General features: G+C 36.9%; 1 protein-coding gene across 1 annotated transcript in view; it reads right to left on the reverse strand.

The window, feature by feature from the left end:
* The window catches only part of LOC116323537 (contactin-associated protein-like 4), a 77681-nt gene that overhangs the window by 37854 nt on the left and 21124 nt on the right, over window positions 1-18703 (reverse strand). Inside the window, exons 3-5 of the mRNA XM_039621616.1 lie at window positions 13188-13381; window positions 8035-8182; window positions 6363-6566 (exon numbers count right to left, since the gene is read on the reverse strand). Of these exons, the coding sequence (XP_039477550.1) occupies window positions 6363-6566; window positions 8035-8182; window positions 13188-13381 (546 nt within the window). The remainder of the gene's footprint in view (window positions 1-6362; window positions 6567-8034; window positions 8183-13187; window positions 13382-18703) is intronic.

Below are 18703 nucleotides of genomic sequence, written 5' to 3' on the forward strand. Positions count from 1 at the left end.
AGTATATTGTTGCTGATCATGTACATCCTTAATGACCAAAGTGTACCCATCTACTGATGGCTGCTTCCAGTAAGATATTGTCCCTTGTCACAAAGCTCAGATCATCTCAAACTGGTTTCTTGAACATGATTGTGAGTTCTGCAGACTCAACTAGCCTCCACAGTCACCAGATCTCAATTTATTAAAGGACCTTTGTAATACGGGATCATGTTAATATGGACCAAAACCTCTGAATAATGTTTCCACCACCTTGTTAAATCCAGAGTTTGAATCCTGAATCCTGCTTTCAGTTAAATATTAATAAAACAAACATCATCTCTCGTGCCAGCTGAGTCCACATTATTCTTCTCTCATGCACACACATACCAGTGATGCAATACACCTTCATACCAATGGTTTCACAATATTCCAGTGTTAAACAGCTGGTAACAGGTGCCAAAGAGACAAATACATTTATTATAATTATTATATCAACATGGCACCGAAAGCAAGAGAGAGACAGATGGTTTGGGGGAAAAAAGAACATGGAGGTAAACAATTCAATACAAGTTCAAAATGTGCAAGAAGTCAACTTTAAAAATGTTTTATGAGGAAATGCAAGGAAATGCATTCAGCACATTTGTTAAATGTATACATAATTTTTATTTACCAGAAAAGTTCACATGACATCTTTAAATTATTCGAACAAGCCATGAAGATAAGCAAAAGATCTGAAACTCTTGAATTTTTTATCCCACCGTAAAAGCTTTTTCCTGTCCAGAAAATCCTTCTCGGGAATATTTGTTGTATAAGTATCTGATGGACTTTTGGAAATTTCTCAGTATGACATCATCTTAATTTAGAGTATGCCCTCAGAATTAAAAAGATTTTTTCCAATGTTATTTTTACTGTGAAAAGTTCCTCAAAGCTGTTTTAATTTTCAGATAGCAGGTCCTTGTTTTAAATCATTTCAGACAGCTACCCAGGGCAATACCGCCTCATAATCTGCTGTCTACTTCTGCATTTCAGCACTTCGCTGCAGCTCTAAATCTAATTTTGTTAGAAGGCACTGATAGATGACAGACTGATATAATTGTTTCAGTATTTTCATTTTATTCTATTTAGAGTAAATGATTGAGACGGTGTGCGCAATCAGTCAACACAAGCATAATGAACAACCTCTAAATGTGCTAACAACACAAGCCGCTGCTCCAGGAGAAAAAGTTTCTCAAGCAAGCAAAAAAAGTAAGCAAAGAAGAAGAAATTACAGTTTTTAAAAAAGGAAGCAGGAAACATCGCAAATCAGGACAATATGAAGAATTTACAGTAGAAATACTCTACTGCTGGATTGTTTCTGAGATGTATCAAAAAGTAAAGTAAGTGGACATGTACTCAAGTTGTCACATTGTTAAAGAATTGGCTCCTTTAGAGCATAAGTAATATGGAATATCCAGAAGATCAATGAACATATTCAGTAGTTTCTAAACATGGCAACCAAATCCAAAAAAATTTGGGCCTGCTCCAAACTCAAGATCATCCAAGTCTCACAGGGCTTACAGCTAATCAGTTTACAGTTCTGAGTCAAACATAGCCTCTGTGTCACTGAAATGATTCAGCTGTGGGCTGTAAAATTAAACACAGTTGGCTCCTTCTGACATGAGCATGTTGCTTCTTGGATGAAAGCTAAGCAGCTTATTTACAACCCCGTAAGACTGAGTAAACCTGCAACACCTTCGCATCAGTCAATACAGGCAGAGCAGAATAACAAGGTAAGTCAATATTGTAAGACGGTATTGAACATGACATGCAGCCCACCATTCACTGTGACAGCTGAGCTGGCAGAATGAGTCATCACCTGCATCCAGCAGCAGGGTCGAGAAGAACAGCCACTAAATGACAGGAAATATTTAAATATTTTACACCTGTAATAATTCATCATGTGCTATAAAAAGCTCTGAGTGCTCATAATAATGCAGGCGATTCCCAGCTGCCTGTTGGGAGTAAAATACGACCAGTCGCTTTTGACATGTTCGGCATTCTGATGTGCCGCCTAAGACTCCTCATTTTGTCATTTTGATTTGTCATGTGTGCCTACATGGACAGTAAATGAACTGTACTCTGTTTGTGCAAATGAACGGGAGTAAAGGAGACACACTCTATCAACAACTCTAAATGTATACCGTTGTGTACAGTTACGAGCCTTGGGACATGACCCCTCTGTTTAGTGAAACCTCACTATTTTGGGGAAGCCTGAAGGAGTCCTTTTTGGAGCTTTTTTTCCCCTCTTTTGTGGTGCCTGAAAAAAGGGTAGAAAGTACAGCTTTACTTGTTATTACTGCAAATATCTACAGTGTATTTGTAGGAGGTATAGGGAAAACTCTGGGGATGTTGTCTGCTCATCTGTCATTTTCTTGACATTACATATTTCTGCAAAAAAGGCATTTATATTTTATACCTGTCTCCTAAGGGATTATTTTTACATGTAGAAAACCTCCAATATTTCCATGATATATATGTATATATTTATATTTTATACCTGGTAGGCAGCTTCTTTATTTTACAAGAGAAAAGTGCTACATTTTTTAAGCAGCACTGTCTTCATTCTTTACCTAACAAAGAAACTTGACCAGAGGGCACAAGATCAGTGAAGAATGACTGCTGGAAGATTTGCTTTCACTAAATAATCAAAAGCCAAAATAAAAGAGAACTCAGCTTAATTACAAGCTTAAATAGGTATGACCCTGAGAACTATAATCCAAGAATTTGATGAATGTATAGTAACCATGAAATGGGTTGCTTCTGGAAAGAACACATGAATTTTAATGAGCCAGCGTATTTATTCAAACTGGGCTCGAGAGCTAAGCATCGTCTGTTAAGTACTGCTGAAGGCTGCATTGTGAAGGTGGGCAAATAAAACTCTCAATCTAATGCTGGTACAGGTGCAAATCAGTCAGTTATTACCTTTGCTGTAATTTGGAAAGTTAAACTTTTAAAGAAGTGCACAGAATGATAAAGGGCTGAATTATCACAGAGTGATTCACTGAGCGAACAAAACTTATCTGACATAGCACGGCCAACTCTCTCCATGCAGTTCTGTGAATATGTGCAGAAAAAGAGGGACATCCAAAAATGCATGTTTCATCCCCTGTGTGAAAGTTAAGCTACACTGTCCTTTCTTCTCTTTACCTGTGAAGTGTTTTGAAGAATCTCCTGTCAGTTTTTTACATTAACTCAAGGTTTGATCCAAGGTTGATCTATGGCGTAAAAAAACTGCTTTTCAAAGGCTGTCATGATCAAGAGGTCAGCGTTCAAAAAGCTCAGTCATCTCAGTCAACTTTAACCTGATTCTTTGAATGTTTTCATAGTGATTATCTCAGTGGGCTGCATGCCTTTTGCATTTATTCTTTTCAGCATCTTGGAACAAACCCACAGATCAAGGATGGATTCTGGATGAACTGATGTTTATTCATATGCTCTTTAAAGAAAAACACATTCAGCAACAAAATTTGCTTTAGGCCAAAATTCAAATACAAATCACAGAGAGCTGCTTCTGACAACAACTCCCACCAGAAACTCATGACAAAGTCTCATATCTGTGTAGCAGCTTAAAGGAAAAAAAGAAAAGATCGTGTTACATCATTAACCTTACTGTCACCATTCCAACAGTGACATTTCTGTCATGGCAAAAAATGTTTTTGAATGAACTCATTCAAGCTTGCATGTCCAAAAAGTGAAAAAACATAAACTCAGTCTATTTTCACACAGTTCTTTAAAAACCTTCAACAAATTTAAGCAATCTGTGTTGATCATGTTCAAGCTGAGGAATTTGTTTTCACTGCAGTACAATCAGGAATCACAGTTGTAAATTAGACATTTCAGTCAGGTCTCATGGGTCAGCATGACTTTGAAACTAGTGTAATTCAGGTGGAAGAATGTGTTGTCTCTGCACCACCTATGTTTTGGAACTTTATTATAAATTTCACAGAAATTTATATTTTTAAGTTGTTAGTTGTATATGCAGCCTAAAAGTACTGCTTTCAGGTTGCACATATATAGGAAGAAGGGGGCAAGTAGGTAGGAAAATAATGAAAGAGAATAGGACAAATAAGCACAGTCCCACAGTTAATGGAAGGTAAATGACTCCATTTCAAAACAAAACATAAAAAGAAAGGCAAGTAGAGAACTGGAATGACATATTCAAAGGATGGTGATATATTACTAATGCAGAACTATTAAGGCAGAAGAAGAGACTGAGTGCAGAGGGCAGAGGGGCAGAGATAAACCCAACCACAGCAGCCAATGAAATAGGGAGTGGAATGACAAAAAGTAAAATACCAGAGAGAAAACATGTCCAAAAAGTCAGCTAGCCAATCAAATATGGACAGAGTGGGTTTTTGTTTTTAATTGAGGCATTGCCGAGATTGGGGAGTGACAATAATAACAAGTCCCTACGATGACATACTGAACCCCGATAGGATCTATGATATTTTCATTTTATCCACATAAAAGCAAAATGAACATCCTGTTTAGTGAAATAAATTCAACGAAGCGCAGCAGAAGTATAAAGGTTAGACGTTTAATTAAAACCAGAGAATTACTTGGAGGAATATCTTTTATGAAATATTACTGTACTACACATGGTAAATGTCAATTCAGCATATCCTGTAGTGATGAACTGAAGAAGCATAAACCATAGATAAATGTGTTCTTCTCCACCATAAAATCTCTGGGATAACATTAATAATCTGGCAAGTTTGCCAACCAAATGAAAAACCAATAAAATAAACCATTGAAAGGTTACCTTGTGGCAGCTGGTTCTTACTTGATTTTTTTCGTTAGAAACTATATATATATATTACAGTTCTTTTAATATTATGTAACACAGCAAACTTCTTTGAAATAGCAGTGTGATGGAATAAAATATTGTGAAAAAGAAAGTTTTCTCATGACTCTGTGCAGTAATGGAAAAAACAACCTTATTGCTTCCAGAGGAATTAGGAGGGTAGGTAACAGCCAGGTGCTACTAATCTAGCCCACCTAAGTGATCATCATCAAATGTGATCACCTCCATAAAAGCAGAGGTTTTGGCATCCAGGTGTGTGTTACTACACAATGCCAAAATCTTCCCAGGAGTGGATGTCCTAGCAAATTCACCTCAAAGTCAGAAAATACAATGCTTGAGATGCCTGACGAACTACATCTCAGACTCTAAAGTTATCATAACACTGCAATTAGAAAAAGACTGAACAAGTATGGTTTGGTGAAAACCAAACACAGCATATCAGCACCTCATACCAACTGTCAAACATGGTAGTGGAGGGTTGATGATTTGGGCTTGTTTCGCAGTCACAGGATCTGGGCTTCTTTCAGTCATTGAGTGGACCATGAACTCATCTGAATATCCAAGTACTCTAGAATCAAACATGATTCCATCTCTCATTTGCCAGACAAAGCTTGAATGATACTAGGTCATGAAACATGACAATAGCCCAACCACATTAGTAAATCTATAACAGAATATCTGTGAAGGTTCTCAGTCATCCAGGTCATCGTAGTCTACAGGAGCTTGGAAAGAAAAGCGTCTGGACTTCTTTAAGTTTCTTGAAGACGTTTCACCTTTCATCCGAGAACCTTCTTCAGTTCTAAGAGCAACTGGCGGAAGGTCCCAGATTTTAAGTCCTATAGGAGTGTACCCCCGAAAGGGTTATGGACCCCTTGTTGATCCTCTACCTAATCACAGGAGCCAAGGTGTGAAAACGGGTGCGGGTCACAATCAGCCAAGGTTTTGGGTGAACCCACTGTGAAAACTAGCCCCACCCCATCATGTGATTTACTGAGGTCAAATGGCCCAGGAAGTGAGTGTGCATTAAGGCGTCTGGGGAGGGAGCTCCCAGAAAACGAATCAAGGTGTTGCAATGGTCTAGTCAAAGTCAGACATCAATCCAACTGAAATTCTGTGGTGAGAACTTAAGAAAGCTATGCATAAATGAAAATCCACAAACTTCAACGAGTGCTGTAAAGTTGAGTGGGCCAGAATTCTAGACCTTGAATGATAAGTCCTGACCTTGAAAATAAGGTTTCCCTTGTAGTAAAATTTGTTTTCATGTTTTTATATTATTCTTTCAAGCGGGAAGTCTTTGCTCTTTTCATCTAAGAGTGTAGGATTATGCATATACACAAACTCCCCTGTCTAACAACAATGATGACCAAGCAACGTTCAAGAAATACATCCACCAGAAAATGCTGCAACATCAAAACAACTTTCATTTTATAGCTACTGGTAATTCACCACCAAAATGTTTGTTAGTTGTTTTAGTTTGTCCAATAAAAACAGCAGCACAGGCAGTTTCCACACTGCATGAATAAAAACCTCAGAGTTGTACCTTTTCTGATGAGCAACTGAAGTTTTCCTTTTTCTAACTCCAAGGTGAGGCTGTGCCCATTCTGTCCCTCTGCGTGAAGCAGTATCCCAGAATTCTTCAGGGTTTTAAACTTCAGGCTGATGCTCTCACTGGACATCTGCCTCGGCCTGGGAGTCAACCTGTAGAGGAGGCTGCTTTGGCCATTGAAACTCAACACGTCAGAATCTTTAAAAAGACACACACACACAAAATCGTTACCCTGGATTCAGATGCTTGTAATTGTCATAATTCATAGCACTCATTAAATATTTAATTATGCAACCCTGCTTTCCAGAAATCCCATCTGATATGCTGCAGATTTTGCATTTTCTTTTGCAAAACATACATTCTGGATTCTTCATCTTCTACCTGCAGTGTTCATATACATATAAAATATTAAAGTAAACGCTTCCCAGAGGCAAATTAATATTTAAGCATCAATAAAAGGAGAAGCTAATATTCAAATGATGTCTGACTATAGAAAGCAGATTAATGACCACTGTGCAGCTTTCATGTCACTCTGAAGAAAATTATACACTAATGGTAAAAGCGTTGCTTAAGAACACAAATCTCTGGCCTACAGTGTCTCTATTGAAGCGTCAAATTAGAAACGCCAACTCAGACACATCAGTTATTGGATCCAGTGCATGTGAACTTCTACAAGTGACAGAAAGGCTGAAAGCACCAGAAAAAAAATATACCTTCAAAAACTTTGTCTGTCAGGGCTGGTATATTATATGCTTTACATAAATCTTCTATACTACCACTGTTACCAAAGTGTGTACCCTCAAGTTAGTGCAGTTAAAAAAATCAACTGAAAAATTAATTCTTTAATCATATAAGATTTTAATATTTAAATAGAATAAACTCATATAAGATGCCCTTATGTGGGGTGAATCTTTGGGGCTTGAAATCTGAAAGACCTTAGTTTTGTTATTTACAAAGTGGGAGATCACATACAGTCACAGAGTTACAGAGTTGTGAGGTATATAGTGTGGAAAAGTCACAAACTGTCTGTGCGGTGCCAGCAACATGTCAAAGTCTAATTAAACCCATTAGCATTAGCACCATTAACATTAAAGCTGCAAGGTTATATTTTCACACCATGCTGAACCAGGCAAGGCCATAGCTCCTCCCTAACCTTCTCCATCCACACTTCCTCTCAGCAGGTGTCTGGTGAGCTCCTACTGTCTGTTTCACCTGTGGCTCATTTCTACTGTAATCAGCATTGATCTGCCGCCTCTTCACCAACCCCCAAGGTACATTTACATCCCCTGTTTTATGTACACATTGGTTTATTTATGCCTTTTGGGGGGGAAAAAATCTTTGATTAGGTTCCAAAGGTAAAAGCAATGAAATTTATTGTTTAATTCTAAGAATTGGTTAGCAAATGCATTGATGTCCAACCCTTTCACAAGGCTATGCAAACCTCTCCCCATTAGATGCTAAACATAACAAAAAATGAAAAGAGACACTGAAAAAGAAAAAGAAAATATGCAAAATATAAGTCAATCAGATGGGAATATACAGTAAATACAAAATGTTATATAATTTGTCCCTCATGCAAAAACAAAATTAGTGTCTAATCTACTGTCATGCTTTCAGTTAATGTCTGTAAGTGTAGGGAAACAAGTACTGAGAAACAAAAACTGACTGTAAGGACATCCATAGGTTTCCAGTCTGAGTCCAATCCGACCATTAGGGTTCCAGTTGAGAGGAATCAGGCGGACGTAGCGAGCGATCACTTGGTGCTGAAGCTTATGCTGAACCACACTGTCTGCATTACTGTTACCTGCAAATGCCTTAAAGAAAACAAACAAACACATAAAATCACAGCTGGTTTTGTGGCTTTGCGTTCATGCATCAGTCGACTCATCTTTTGGTTGTGAGACACTACAAAGATAACTAAAATTTCCTCCTGTGGACATTTATTGTAGTAGGACTTCTTAGAGAAAATGAACATTTCATCTCTTCATTGAAGCTGAACTACTATCCCCAAGGTATCTGTGAGAAGTGATGTGTTTGATTTTTCTCCTAATGGAGGGAATATTGTTGAGATAGGGCCACGTTTCTGGTGAATGGTTTCTCAATCAGGTAGAAAATTAGATTTGTGAAGCAGTAGTTGTAGTTTTATGTGCGTTAAATGCTTTGGTAAACACGTGGTCCGTGGAGAATAACATTTATTAACCTCTGCAATCCTAAAACAGCCTGTCTGCGTTTTGTTTTAGCTGTTCAGCTTGGTCGTGATGCATTAAAATTTCTCTATGTATGTTCCAAACCTTTAGCTGACTGTTTTTCCTTTTCTTCTCCCTCCCAGAACCCAACAGGGACATAAGTAAAAGACTTTTAATAAGTAAATGAGTTCCATTATAAATTGCAGAACCTAGTCTGTTTTTCCTAAAATACAAGTGCTTATGCTTTTTCTTAATATTTCCTCTCTTGGTGCTTTTCAATTAAAATGTTTCACTTGAAAGGTTACTTTGTGTACCTATTCTGATCATTATTTTTAATTAATATGCAAATACTGTAAACTCAACCTAAACAGCAGAATTGTAGCTCTGCTAGAAAATAAAGGATGGCTCAGTGAGCAACGTCCTTCACATGGAGGACATCTGCCCAGCTGGAAAGCCCTTAAACAAACCATTCAGTCCCCGCTAGCTCGAGGCTCTGACAGGAGGGTGTGCAGAGTGAGCTTAGCCGTTAATTCAAATCACGGCATTGGACTTCTTGACCTTGTTTGAAGTGCCAGGTAGGTTTGGTTATATAATAATAATAGTAAATTATTACTCAGGTTGTCTTTATCTTACATTAACATATGTATAATGATCTAAAGGGAGCAAATACTTTCATAATAACTTGTTTTGCGAGCTGCAGTAGGTTTTTCAGCTGGTTGTGATCAGCTCATATTCACTGTTTTTTGAGGTCCAGCCAACTGAATTCAATGAAATGAAAGGAGTTTTAACTGCTTGACACTTTAAAGTTGGTATAAAAGGCAGAATTCAGTGAGTGACTCTAACGAGCATCATCACCTTAAATATAGACTCATATCTAATACCCTTGATCTACATCCTAACATTTGACCATGAATGCCACAGCCTCTGTGTACCAAACATAATTCAGCAAAGCACGTTTAGATAACACTTGCTTTAAAAAAGTAGTTTAAAATGAACAAGACAATATATGCATAGTTTAAGTTTCCATTTTTTTAAACGTCACTGATGACACTCAAAGTGTCAACTATGTAGGACAAATGTGAATTTGATAGAGGACACATTTTGTGACAAACTGCACAAAAATGCTCAATGTATGCATGTTTACATATGATGATATGTGAGCTGCTTGAATAATTGCATTCGAAATGACCTGCCTCTTAAAAAAGAAAATTTGTTTCATTTAAATTGTGGCCGAAACTTTATTTACACTTTGACTATGAACAAATTCAAGGGAAGAGAAAACAGAAGGGATGTGTTGAAGGTGTAAGTGGGCTGTGGGATGTTATTATTTTCTTATTACTGGGCAAGAAATCTCCATGCTGTCAATCTGCAGCACACAAAAAACTAACTAATTAAATCATAATATGCGTTATTCTGTGTATAAGGTTTAATTGCTTGTGAACTGAAGGTGCCAGAATGCTGTTTCAGAACACTTTAACCACTACAAAGTCAATGAACATCCAGGAGCCATAACACAGACCAGGACAAATCTGCTACACTAACATTAACAGAAAAATGTTAGAGTTTAAAAGACAATATAACCCCATCTTAAAAACACTGTTTTACTTGACTTTTGTCCTGTAGTGTTTCTAAATGTTCTTTTGAAACAGAAAAAATTGGCCTAAAGCACAAAAAGCCTTTATTTCAGAATCTATTCATGCAGCATCAGAAGGAAATGAAAATATGTTATGCAAATCTATTAAATTTACCTCTATTGACACTTAAAGAATTTGTATTTCTTAATTAGACCCGTATATATCCCCAACACCATCTTCTCTTTTATACCTTTACAGCTGATGTGAAGCATGAAAGAGGAGAAGATGAGAGCGAAAATTAAAGAATGAGCGCTTCACTCAGCCTCACAAACTCTGTCCTCTAAGCTTAAAGGAAAAAGAGGTCCTGGAGGAATTGTGACTGATGAAGCTGCTCAGCAGTCGACTCTGTACCCTGAAAGCTGTGATAAACTAGGCTGACTAATATGCAGAGCTTTGGAAGGACTTCTGAGACATGCTAGAGATTTATCCCGACTTATGCTGTGTGTGAAATCAACAAGCTTTTAAGCTGTGAGAAGTCTTTTTTGTTCTCCCTCAGAAGGAGTATTAAGCTGACATTAGTTTTACTCTTGCTGTGAAAGTCTTAACTCTCCTAATCTTTGAAAAAAAGCTATTCGCCACATCATCCACATGGCTGGGATTCTTTTCTTCATAAATCATCTGCTGCAAGGCAAATATGGCATCATTACCCGCTAGGTGTGGTTAAAGCAAAAAGTTGTTAGATCTTAGAAAGTGATCAGAAAATGTGATGCTAATTACTTTGGATTTTATACATTTGAATAAACTGGAAGGTAGTTGTGAATATTCAGTTTCTGGCCAAGCAAATATATCACTAGTAATGAAATGCAGACTCCTGGAAAGGTGACCTTTTTATTAAGTTGACTGAACAGCTTCCTTCTTTTCTGACTTCTGATATTTTCATATTTTTGCTGCTTACTTTCTGCAGATTTCTGTTTTAGATCCAGCATTTTAGTCAAGACAATGCATTTGGATGTAAGCCCAAGATCACCTAAAAACACACTCTCGGTCATATATTTTTTAACAGTTTCTAAATTATTAATGCTGTTATAATAACATAATTGTTCCAGTCTTCCTTCCACCAAAGAAGGAATCAGAACTTAGAGGAGAAAAAACACAGAGGTTTATGAAAGAAAGTAACAATAACTGAATTTCATTTAGCTCCTTCAATTTCAGTGCCATGGCATTGCACTGTCACTAAAGTTTCTTTCCACGTGGTTCTAGACTCCTTTTTAGTATTAAAAAAAAAAGAAGAAAAACTGGAAATATAAAATATTAAATTTTTCTGTCCTTGCCACAGCCCGAAAAATTGGTTTATCAATTCAACAAAATAATGTGGAACATGCTCAAGGGAAAAATTTATATATATAAAACTTTTAAATGCCACTCAACCTTTAACTCCATTGGATGTTTGCCTGCCAATGACGAGAAAGCAGCATCACCTAAATTAACACTGCAGGGGAGTTTTTAGAATTGGTTCCCCTAAATTTGGTCAGGTCAGAAGAGGCGATGCAAGCTTGGCACCTTACTAAAGACACATATTTAAATAATACAAAATTAAAAAGTACATTTTACAATAAAATAAATAATTTATGTTTTATACTTTTAAACAGTAACTCCCTTCACATCAAAATTCCCCAAAATCAGTGTGCAATTCAGCAGGTCAGTCTCCCCAGGCCCCTGCCTCTGCACCCCGCTTGGCTCACATTGCACCTGACCTTAGTTCCTGTCTTGGTGTGTGGTTAACCCACAGGGCAGCAGACTGATGCTATTTTTTTCCCCGCTTCAGGGCAACATCTCCAGTGCAGATAAGTCAGAGGTCAAAATAAGCCAGCTGAGATGGTTCAGGCATTTAATTAGGATCTGTCATATGTGCCCAGAGGTGCCATTTGCCACTAGTTAAACCTAGAAACTGTTAGGGCCCCGGGTCAGTGGGGAGACCCCCGAGGGCTGACAAACTTTAAACTACAACAGTGGCCGTGTACAAGAGACTTGACCTCCCTCAAGGGGCTCCATCTGACTACACTCACTGCCGTCGAAGTTGTGTACATGTTTAAGCTAATGTAATGACAACAAGGAGGAGTTATCCTTCTGGGAGTGACAGAAAAAAGAGGACGAGGGAAAAAAAGTAAGACAGTGGTGAGTGGAGCCAATAATAATCAAATATTAATCAATAGACCCTGCGCCCTGCATCCTGCATTCGGATTCACAACTCATTTGTTACATGACGATACTACTGAGCTGAGCACGTGGAGTTAGAGTTGTGACACAAGCAGTCAACTTGTTAGTATAGCTAGCAGGGCGAACGATCATAAAACTCATAGTTACAGTATTAACACTTCATAACCAGTAAATATAGTCTTGTGTATTGTTGGTTTCTGGTCATTTTACCTGTGATTTTGTAGACTGGTGTTGCTGTTGGTGTCAGATTTTAACATAATGGTCATGAACACTATAGTAGTTTGAGGGTGTTTCTGTGGATATTTACTTAGGGCCCCATCAGACCCTGAGGTAGACCCAGAACCTGCTCTAGAGATTATATATCTGGCTGAGGAATACCTTGGGATCCCTCAGGAGGAACTGGAAAGCATTCCTAGAAAGCAGGACGTCTGGAATAACCTGCTTAGCCTGCTGTTCCCACTTCAGATAACCAGACGGTAATAAATAGATGGATAGAACAACTTCTCCTGATTAGCATTAGTGAAAACCGGTCTTACCCAATACATTAAATAAATGAAACACCATCCTGATTTTTTATTGTTTTTAACACTAGAGGTTTGACTTCCACATTTTAAATCTCTCTTGATGCTCTCCTTCTGCAGTAAATTAATAGCAAACACCTGAAGACTTAGATTTTTTTCTCTATTTCCACAGCTCAGAATGTTCACATAAGTGTAGATGATGGAAACCTTAATACATTTCCACCTTTCCTTGATTTTTCCAGAAAATGTTGTTTTCTTTAGTCACGCTTCAGGCTCACTTTCCTCTACCTCCGATGACTCTGACCTATACAACAAACTCACCCCTATACTGCCTTCCTGTCGATACTGTTTCCAGTTGTGCCCTGTGTCGCTGAACATCAGCAGGTAGGCTGTCTGCCAGTCAGAACTGCCATAGCGGCCTTGTGTAGCAACAGCAGTGATTCGTGTCCGCCCACCCAGGTCGACTTCCAACCACTGATATCTGTCTGAACTCAGAGGAGACCAACCTCCAGCTCCTGGGCAGAGAGAAAAAGAAAGAGGGGAGGGAAAGAAAAACACCCTTAATAACCGGAAGAATTGAGAGTTGACTTTTCTATCTCATTATATATTTTTTGGAGCTTCAAAAAAATGGTTAAACCTTAACAGTACAATACCTTTAAACTTTTCTCAAGAAAGTTAAGACTAAAAGAAAACCAAAGGGGAATACAATCAATTAAATAGTATCAAGAAGCACTCAGCTATACAAAAATGTCTGATGAATGCTTTAAATACTATTTCATCATTAACGAGAACAAAAAAGCATTCAGGCAAATTTGGACAAGTCCTTCCTAAACTAATTTCACCAGACAAACTTTTTTTTGTAGTAGAAGCGCCTTAAATGCAAATGCTTTATCAGCTTCTTTCTTTAATGTTTAATTTGGAGTAGTCAAAAGAGTTTAATCTCTGGCTTAAAATATTTTCTCTGCATAATAAAAGCTGCAACTAAGACATTTCAATTCAAGTACACAATAATTACGTGCCCAGCTCATGGGCTCCATATTATCTCCGTGCATGGCAGAGGCTCATAATAAGGTGAAGACAAGCTAAAATCAAAGAATTCTTCCTCCCAGGATGATTTCTCCCTGTCAGAAATGTTAAAGAAAGCTATAAAAGCACCAGCATTTGTCTATTTGGCCTCTACCTCATTATGTTTCCTTAGGACAAACAAAAGACATGTTTGCATAATTTTACTGACAAACACGCAGAAACATAAACAAACAGCTTGACAGGTGAATAATTGAAATACCAAAAGGTGATTTTTATGTTTGCAGTACTGGCTCACGTTCAACTGAAATTAGGTGATAACAATAGATTTTACCCCCCCCCCCCAAAAAAAAATGGTTTTTGCATACAAACTATAAACAAATGCTTTTGTTAAATGAGATAAGTTGTTACTCCTCATCTAAATCCTGCTCCTCCCTCATTAGGAGATCAGATTTTTTTTGGCTCATAACCTAACTGCCTTACTTATAGAGTTCATAACTCTTTTTCCTGGTTTTTCTTTTAAGTTGTTTGCAATTTTGTCATTAACACTTTATTTCAAATATATCCTGTAGGATAATTTAAGGACTAAGAGTCCTGGCCCAGTACTTTTGTCCATATAGTGTAAGTGTAATCATAGGCAAGTCAAGTCAAACTTATTTGTATAGCACTAATCAGAATAAAGGTAATTTAGAGTCCTTAACAGAGTGGTAGAGGAACACAAAGAGATATTTAAAACCTAACACAATTAGACGCAAGAGACAAACAACACTAGAGTTGTTTCCCATGTTCACAGACACCTTGTTATATATATCTGCCGCACTAATAGATGTGACTGTCACTGTGAATACAAGTTGTTTCCACTGAAACCTTAGTAGAAACAATGTCAACACAGCATTAAACCTATGGGAGGATCATGTCCTTTATAGACAGCTGTTTTATTCTGCCCTGTAATGACTGATCTTTAGACCATATGTGGACACAGGGGACAACCTATGAGAGGATCTGTTCACAGATGTCTATTTATATATTTTGCACTAATGTCTTCTGCAGCCTACAGCTGTCCTTGTACGCTAAGGATAATGGGTAAAGCAATTAAGTAATATATAAATAAAATAATATAAAAAAGTCAAATCTGTCATCAAGGTAAAAAACAAAACAATATCTAATGTAACTCTGGATATAAACAGTACACAAGTGTTCAAACATATTTTGTTAGTAAGAAAAAAAAAACAATTTGCTATTTGATGAATCAGCAAGCCCAGTTTGAATAAGATGATTGGTTCTCATAAGACAACTATCTTATCAAGATAACAACTTGGACACATAATATTTAAAAAAAAATGTCTTTTTGGACGTCAGGGGCTCTGTAACTATCTCACTCAAATGTGCAGCATCAGTCACTTTTTATATCCCAAATTATAATCAAAGCATAAAAATTATTATTCAACGCACCAAACAACTTTGTGAAGGTTAAAGGAAATGGTCCTTATAAAGAAAGCAGGATTATATCAAAAACAGCTACAATTCATTCTGATGTTAAAGCAGCTTGTGCTCAATTATACGTGTTTTTTTGGCTGACAAATCTATTGTTCATTATTATTATTGTTTTAGTTGTTTTAGTTGTTGTTGTTAGAGAGATTAGAGAATGTTACATCATACTTCTTTGTTTTTTTGTTGTGTTTTATTTTGTTTTGTTTGTAGCTCATTCCATTTATAGGCAGCAAAGTATTTAAATCCAGCTTTTCCAAGCTCAGTTTGAATAAGAGGTACAGCTAATGTTAAAGTGTCCTGTGATCTGATATTGTAAGTACTGTATTTAAATTGAGTCAGGAAGCAGAGGTAAGCAGGCAGTCTTTGCAGTATAGAGCTTCCTAAATAAACATCGTACATACATGGTTATCACATTTTTTCATAGCTGACGAAGAATCACCTGTGATGAATAGTAAGGTACTGTGATACACAGAATTGAAAGGCTTAAATGTGGATTTAGGAGAATGCATACAGATATCACCAAATATCATCAGTATCATTATCTTCCCACCACAATTCTTTTTATAATGAAAGACAATGATAATAGAAATATATGAATGCAATGTCTGTTTTTTTGTGAAAAACTTTTGAGTCTGTGATTAAAGCCAGCTGAGCCACTTTGTATTAGTAGAATTAAAAGTTTGAATTTGAGTATTAAGCAAAAATTAAAGAAAAATCACTTCTGCTCTGCTCACTTAATCCTTTGTATCTTCTCAAGGAGTAGAAAGTTTCAGAATTTTCTCTGAGAACATTAAAGGCCTCCCAAATCCAATTTAATGTAGAAAAAGTTAAATGATTTTGCATAGCCAGTGATATTACTTTCACACAGCTAAACCCTTTTGGAACCAGAATCTGATAGTTCTTCGAGGAATCAATTTCCCTCCAAAAGAGATATTATCATTTTGATTTCCAGCTTTTATACTTAACTACAGTGCAATTACACATTAGGATTTTGAAGCGGACCTCAAAGTTGGACCCTGTATGTTTGTCCAAAGAGACAGATGATTGAATACCCTCATCTGGTAGTTCAGATGTGTTCAATGCCATGTCCAGATCGCCACAATAGTGACAGCTTCACAATTAGCAGCATGTAGCTAACAAACGTCTGTTTTCCCATTATTGCTGCTATGTGAGGAAAAAAGGGAAAAGATTGAAATGGGGAAAAGCAAGGAACGGACAAAAGACATCAAGCATGTCAGTCTCACTGCATAAATTATGTCAGGCTGAGAAAAACTGGACAGATCTAATTAAAGATTAAAAAGTACTGTTCTTTGCGGACATTTGATCGATCATAAGTTAACACAAATGGAAAAAAGAAAAGAAAAGATTGGGCTGTCTGATCAGCTGCTTGATTTATTTATTTTTTTTCAAGATGTGCTTATCTGTCCAAATCTTGTATATCACAGCTCACCAAACCTATCCAAAAATGGCAAGTTATCTTTTCTGTACTTGAATGTTGCAGTAATTTCTGTGTGTAGCAATTGAAGCTTTCAGGTTGAACACATCGGAATTAACGTACTGAGTGTGAGAGAGAGGACCCAAACACAGGACACATAAGCAGGTGTAAAACACATGGAGGACATACATGGGGACGCACATGGGGATGTACATGGGGACATAGATGGGGACGCACATGGGGACGCACATGGGGGACGTAGAAACAATTAAGTCAGGACAGACAAACCCAAAGACTGGAGCGCTACTGTAAACAAACCACGAGGGCTCTTTTAGCAACTCACTGGTTTTATTCATATGATTCATAACATATCATTGGACTTTGACAGCCCTTCACTGTTTCTGTGTATATTCAAAAGAAGGTATAATATCTCATCATGTGTTGTGAAATGAATTAAAAGTAGTCATAAATGTAAAAAATGTCATTATTACTATTATATGTCATAAAGTAGAGATGTAGTTGGGTGATGAACAAAACTATTTATGATCTGATTCCATCAAACATCATAATTAATTGACATCACTTTAAAATAATTGATCCAAGTCAAACAGGTCTTATTCTGTTACATGTTGTTTGCTTTGACTCCTTTCCCTTCGCGTCTTTTCCTCGCCTCCTCTGATCGCATCTCTAATGGGAGGAACAAAGGCAGGAACAGAGGATACTTGGGAAATGATAAGGAGGAGAATGAAACACTAAGAATTTAGAAAAACATAAAAAAACAAACAGTAAAATCTAAACAAGAACCAAAATTTAATAAAAAAGTAAACAAGAACCTGGGACTGTGAAGGTTTGGTTTAATATCTGTGACAGTTTCACTGGTGGCAGCGTTTGCTGGTGTCCACGCTGGACACTGAAGAAAAAAAACATGATATCATGATGGTAGGTGGTATGAAGAGATTAGCATTCTTATGACTATTGTTACTATTACAGTAAAAACAACAGTAATGGTGGGAAATCCGCCAATATTTAAACAGTTAGTTTCCTTCAGCTCATTTTTATTTATTTATTTTTTAGAAATCATAGAAATAAGAAATACATCTAAGCTCAATTTTAGTTTTCCAATAATTCGTTCCCAAATGTTTAAATTAAATTAGCAAAAAAATAAAATAAAATAAGGAAACAATAACCGCTTTAGGATATGAAGAAGGCCAGTTAGAGGTTTAGGCAAAATTTGCATACCTAATCATGGTTGCTCACAGGCTAATGCTGGGGTTAACAGTGCAACAAGACTGATGTGCAGTGATTCGAAACAAAATTAGCAATGCATTTCTCTTAAACATCTGTGTTGTTCCATACGAGTCTGCTAAATGTGCTGGTAAATTAACTCTGAATAAGGTGGCTCCTTAGAGAATGACTGTAGAGTATGAGGAGTGTTAGCAGCAGCTGGAGGAGACGTAAATGAACAGAAGCTGCTGATTTATTCACTGATTTCTTTGGAGAACAGTTGGGATTTTAAAATAAAAGCAGCTCTGGTTATTTAATCTATTAACATGGACACATTTTGGATTCTTTCTCATTTTTGTGTTAATACTTTCAAAACGAAATGCAATCTATTAAGGAATCCATAACAATTCAGCTTTAGATTCTTACCCACATAAAAGCTAAAACAGAAAACTAATAAGGCTTTGTAACCTTAATGATCCAAGTTGTTAGTGCAAGAGATAAGTAAATGAAGCATTTCTTATTATTAGCAAGTGCTAATAACTTAAATCCTCACTGATACTAAACAGTAGAGCCTGCAAGATTTCGTATTAGCAAACAGTTAAACCTCTCAGCTCAGTGGCTCCATACTGTCTCATGTTTAATACATATTGTACACCTTGCATGC

Source organism: Oreochromis aureus, linkage group 13 (assembly GCF_013358895.1).
Source record: "Oreochromis aureus strain Israel breed Guangdong linkage group 13, ZZ_aureus, whole genome shotgun sequence".
Classification (NCBI taxonomy): Eukaryota; Metazoa; Chordata; class Actinopteri; order Cichliformes; family Cichlidae; genus Oreochromis; species Oreochromis aureus.